This window comes from Pundamilia nyererei, unplaced genomic scaffold (assembly GCF_000239375.1).
Source record: "Pundamilia nyererei isolate P.nyererei 1_Seehausen unplaced genomic scaffold, PunNye1.0 scaffold00265, whole genome shotgun sequence".
Taxonomy (NCBI): Eukaryota; Metazoa; Chordata; class Actinopteri; order Cichliformes; family Cichlidae; genus Pundamilia; species Pundamilia nyererei.
The window spans coordinates 538800-542648 of NW_005187666.1; the positions used below are offsets into that span (position 1 = coordinate 538800).

The 3849-nt window shown below is 41.6% G+C and overlaps 1 protein-coding gene across 1 annotated transcript in view; it reads right to left on the bottom strand.

Annotated features, from left to right (window-relative positions):
• Positions 1-2: 2 nt before the first annotated feature.
• The window catches only part of LOC102200076 (cytochrome P450 3A40-like), a 5913-nt gene continuing 2066 nt past the window's right edge, over positions 3-3849 (bottom strand). The window contains exons 6-13 of the mRNA XM_005750213.2: positions 3735-3823; positions 3474-3622; positions 3230-3357; positions 3077-3143; positions 2834-2994; positions 697-923; positions 377-539; positions 3-80 (exon numbers count right to left, since the gene is read on the bottom strand). Coding sequence (XP_005750270.1) covers positions 3-80; positions 377-539; positions 697-923; positions 2834-2994; positions 3077-3143; positions 3230-3357; positions 3474-3622; positions 3735-3823 — 1062 coding nt within the window. The remainder of the gene's footprint in view (positions 81-376; positions 540-696; positions 924-2833; positions 2995-3076; positions 3144-3229; positions 3358-3473; positions 3623-3734; positions 3824-3849) is intronic.

Consider the following 3849-nt stretch of genomic DNA (forward strand, 5'->3'; position numbering starts at 1 on the left):
GGTTAAGAACGTGGCACCAGCTTCAGTTTGATTGGTCGTTTTGGTTGTAGCAGACCCTGGATGTCCAACTCAAAGGGGATCTGCAAGGAAGTGACATGTAAAATAAATGACAAATACACACAAAACTCTGCCTTCTTATTTCAGATCTCCAAACAACTTAAGGTGGAAAGCTGATGGAAAACGTAGGAATGCGTAAAATCCAATTGTTTTATGAAAGTGCTGTGCCAGTTCATGGCTTTTTATCTTTGGACTGATATACACAGTGGATGCATCGTCCACATCACTATTAAACTAGCAGTGAATAATTTTGGGACAGGGCTCTTCATACAGGATAAAAAAGGCAATGGCAGTTAGAGAAGATGATCTGGGCTCTCACCTCGGTCTCCTTACACACAGAGAAGCTGTACCTCTGGAGGATCTCCACTATTGCAAGTTTCATCACAACCAGAGCAAATCGCATCCCAATGCAGTTCCTCGGGCCTGCTCCAAAAGGCATGTAGCTGTACGGATCAATTGTCTCCTTGTTTTCCTTGCTGAACCTGAGAACACACACACACACACACACACACACACACACACACACACACACACACACACACACACACACACACACACACACAGTATATTAACAACAGAAATGGGGTTATATCCCACAGAGCTTCATTCTGCTTTGTCACATCAGACACCTTTCCGTACCTCTCAGGTTTGAATTTCTCTGGTTCAGGCCAAATCTCGGGGTCCCGGTGCATCGGCCAGGTGGGGACCACGACAACCATACCTTTTGGAATCACAAAGCCATTTATCTCCACACTGGCCTTGGCCACACGCTCCAAACGTGAAGCAATGGGGAACAATCGGAGAGACTCATTGATGACACAGTCGAGATACTCCATCTGCATTAGTTCCTGGTACTGGATGGGAGCCTGAACACAAGCACATAAACATGTCTTTCTGAGCCACTTCTTGATATCACCCACAAACTGGACTTTTGTGGAGTAGGGGTGGGTTTCAATTGTCGCTTTTCCGATTAAAATCCATTTTAGCTTGAATAACGGGATACTGATTCGTTATGTCCTGAATAGATTTTAAATATACATGTACTTCGCCAGAATCACCAGAATCTCATGTTAATGTTTTCATTTCAACAACCATCAAACAGCTAAAACAGTAAATGAGAGCAGATAAACGGATTCGACACAAAGACGTAAACAGAAAGCGTGGATCCGACTCATCAGAGTCTGTGAGATGTCGGTTTTCTCACCCGACAGCAGGTACACGGACACGCAGTCAGGGCTGAAAGAGTCTGAAGGTGCAGGTTTTGTCACTTTCCAACCAAAATTCACTGAACCAGCAGCAAAAGAAGATCAAAACTAGCTTCGCATTAGATAAATATCCTCATTATTCCCTCTTACCTTTGCTGTTTTGCTTCCACCACGATAAAAATCACGCTTCCTGCAAAGCTCTCTCTCTTTCAGTGTATTTCAAGAACAGTTTACCATCTCAAATCTCTGTTTTCTGCATTATTCACTTGCTTACCCACCAGTCTACCGTTGTTTACAGCGCTGTTAGTCGCAGTTTTTTAAAATGACTTCTTACAAGAAAGTCTAATTTCTGCTGTTAATTCCCAAGAAATATGAAACCTTTAAAAATTATACAACAATCATTGCAAAACGCTTACCTGTGTCTCAAATAACACCTAACTTTGCACTGCTTCACTTCCGCAGCATCAGGTAATGTTCATATGTTAATTCAAGGTTTTCTTCAGTTTATGATCTACTGCAGAATATTTTTAAGGCTATCTGCTATAAAAAGCCAGGCCAGGAAAATCTACTTCATGTTTTTCTGTGTTTTATCTTTGACACAAAGGCATCTGCTGTGATGGTCACACCTCTGATGAAGTGTCACAAGTGCCAGTACTGATAAATGATCAGAGTTATAATATTTCTGACTGTCTGACGCAAAATTTACCCCCATTCAAATCGAATCAAATCGTGGATCGAATCAAATCGGAACCTTGTGAACCGAAATTGAATCTATTATAGAAATCAGTGACGACACCCAACCCTATTGTGGAGTTCTTCTGCCCTCTAGTGGTACAATTTAAAAACAGCTGTTTGGATTTCTGGTTGAGAGACAGTCTGTATGCACTTTTGCAATGTAGTAATTAATCCAAGAAAATACACGAAATAAGGTCAAAGGAAATTAAATTAAAACAGCCTTGAAAGGAAATTAAAGAAAAAAACATAAAACTTCTTATAGGTAAATTTTGAGGTTTATTATGAACTTCATCATTATGCATTCAGAGGGCCCGGTGGTGCCAGTGTCCGGCAGCCTCGCCTCTGTCAGTGCGCCCCAGGGCAGCTGTGGCTACATGTAGCTTGCCATCACCAGTGTGTGAATGTGTGTGTGAATGGGTGAATGACTGAATGCAGTGTAAAGCGCTTTGGGGTCCTTAGGGACTAGTAAAGCGCTATACAAATGCAGGCCATTTACCATTGTTAAAAGCTGACTTCTTCTTCTGTGAACTTTTTATGTTGTTTGCAAAGGAAGCTTGTGTTTATTGTGTCTTTGTGAAATGATTTTAACACCACTTTGCAACCCTCCTTGGCTATCACAGCTCCCTGAGACAGCTGGATTAGCCCCCATCACCCCACGACCTTAAACTGGATAGAAGGAAATGGATGGATTTTTGTGTATAAATCAGGATGTGTGTTTGCATTAAAAGGGAGATGAGTCAAGCCTAAATCTGGAGTAAGGTGGGATCTCATCAAAGAAAGGTTTTTCTCACTTTAAGACTGCTATTCAGTTCCAGATGTTCTCACTTCTCACGTACCTTGTTAGGGAAGGTTGCATCCACCTCCTCCTGCAGCTTTTTCATCACCTGAGGGTTTGTTGCCAAATTGTAAGACAAGAAAGTGAGAGAGCTGCTGGTCGTTTCATAGCCAGCAAAGAGGAAAATCATTGCTTGGGAAAGGATCTCATGATCTGTCAGACCTGAGGAGGTAGGAGGGATATACACGTTAGAACAGCTTTAAGATGGTTTTTCCATGTGTGGAGACGTGTGTCCGTGTATCACCTTTATCCTGTTTGGAATTATTATTTTGCTGAGAGTCGATCATTAGCTGGAGGAAGTCCACTCGAGTCTGGAAGTCAACAAACACAGTCTGAGAACAGCTGTGATTTTATGTCAGAACAGGTTATTGGTACAAACACAAACTCACAGCCGTACCTTTTGCTTGCTGCCCTCACGATCAATCTTGATCTTCTGTAGTGCAGCGTAAAAGAAGTCTGTGACAGATGCAGGGAAAAAGGAAAACTCCAATTTTTCCAATATGGGAACCATGAAAGGAAAGAAGGCTGAAATTAAACAAACAAGAGGACATTTATTAATGGAAGATGAAGGACAGCAGCTGCATTGATGATCTTGCATGAGCTGCAGTAATAAAAAATAAAAAATGTAACGAATACTTTACCAACAGTGAGGAAGATGGGGTTGAAAAAGTCAAATTTCAGCATCTTTTTGATGTTCGTGACAAAAGGATCTGAGGGGTTGTTGAGAGAGTCGATGTCCACACTGAAGGCGGTGCTGGTTACCACATCCATACTGTAGGGTCCGAAAAACCTGCAAAACCACACAAACACATCAAACATGACCTTTATTATTGCAGACTTAGAAGAGATGAATCTGCGCTTTTTCTGATGTATTTAAATGAAAACAGTATGAGAGTTCTCACTCTTTCAGCTCTAGAGGTTCATCTTTATCTGCTTTCTTTTTCATGCTGCTGATCAGGACAGCTGAATGCTGCTTCATGATGTCAAACATCTGAGGCACAAACAGACAAAAAACAA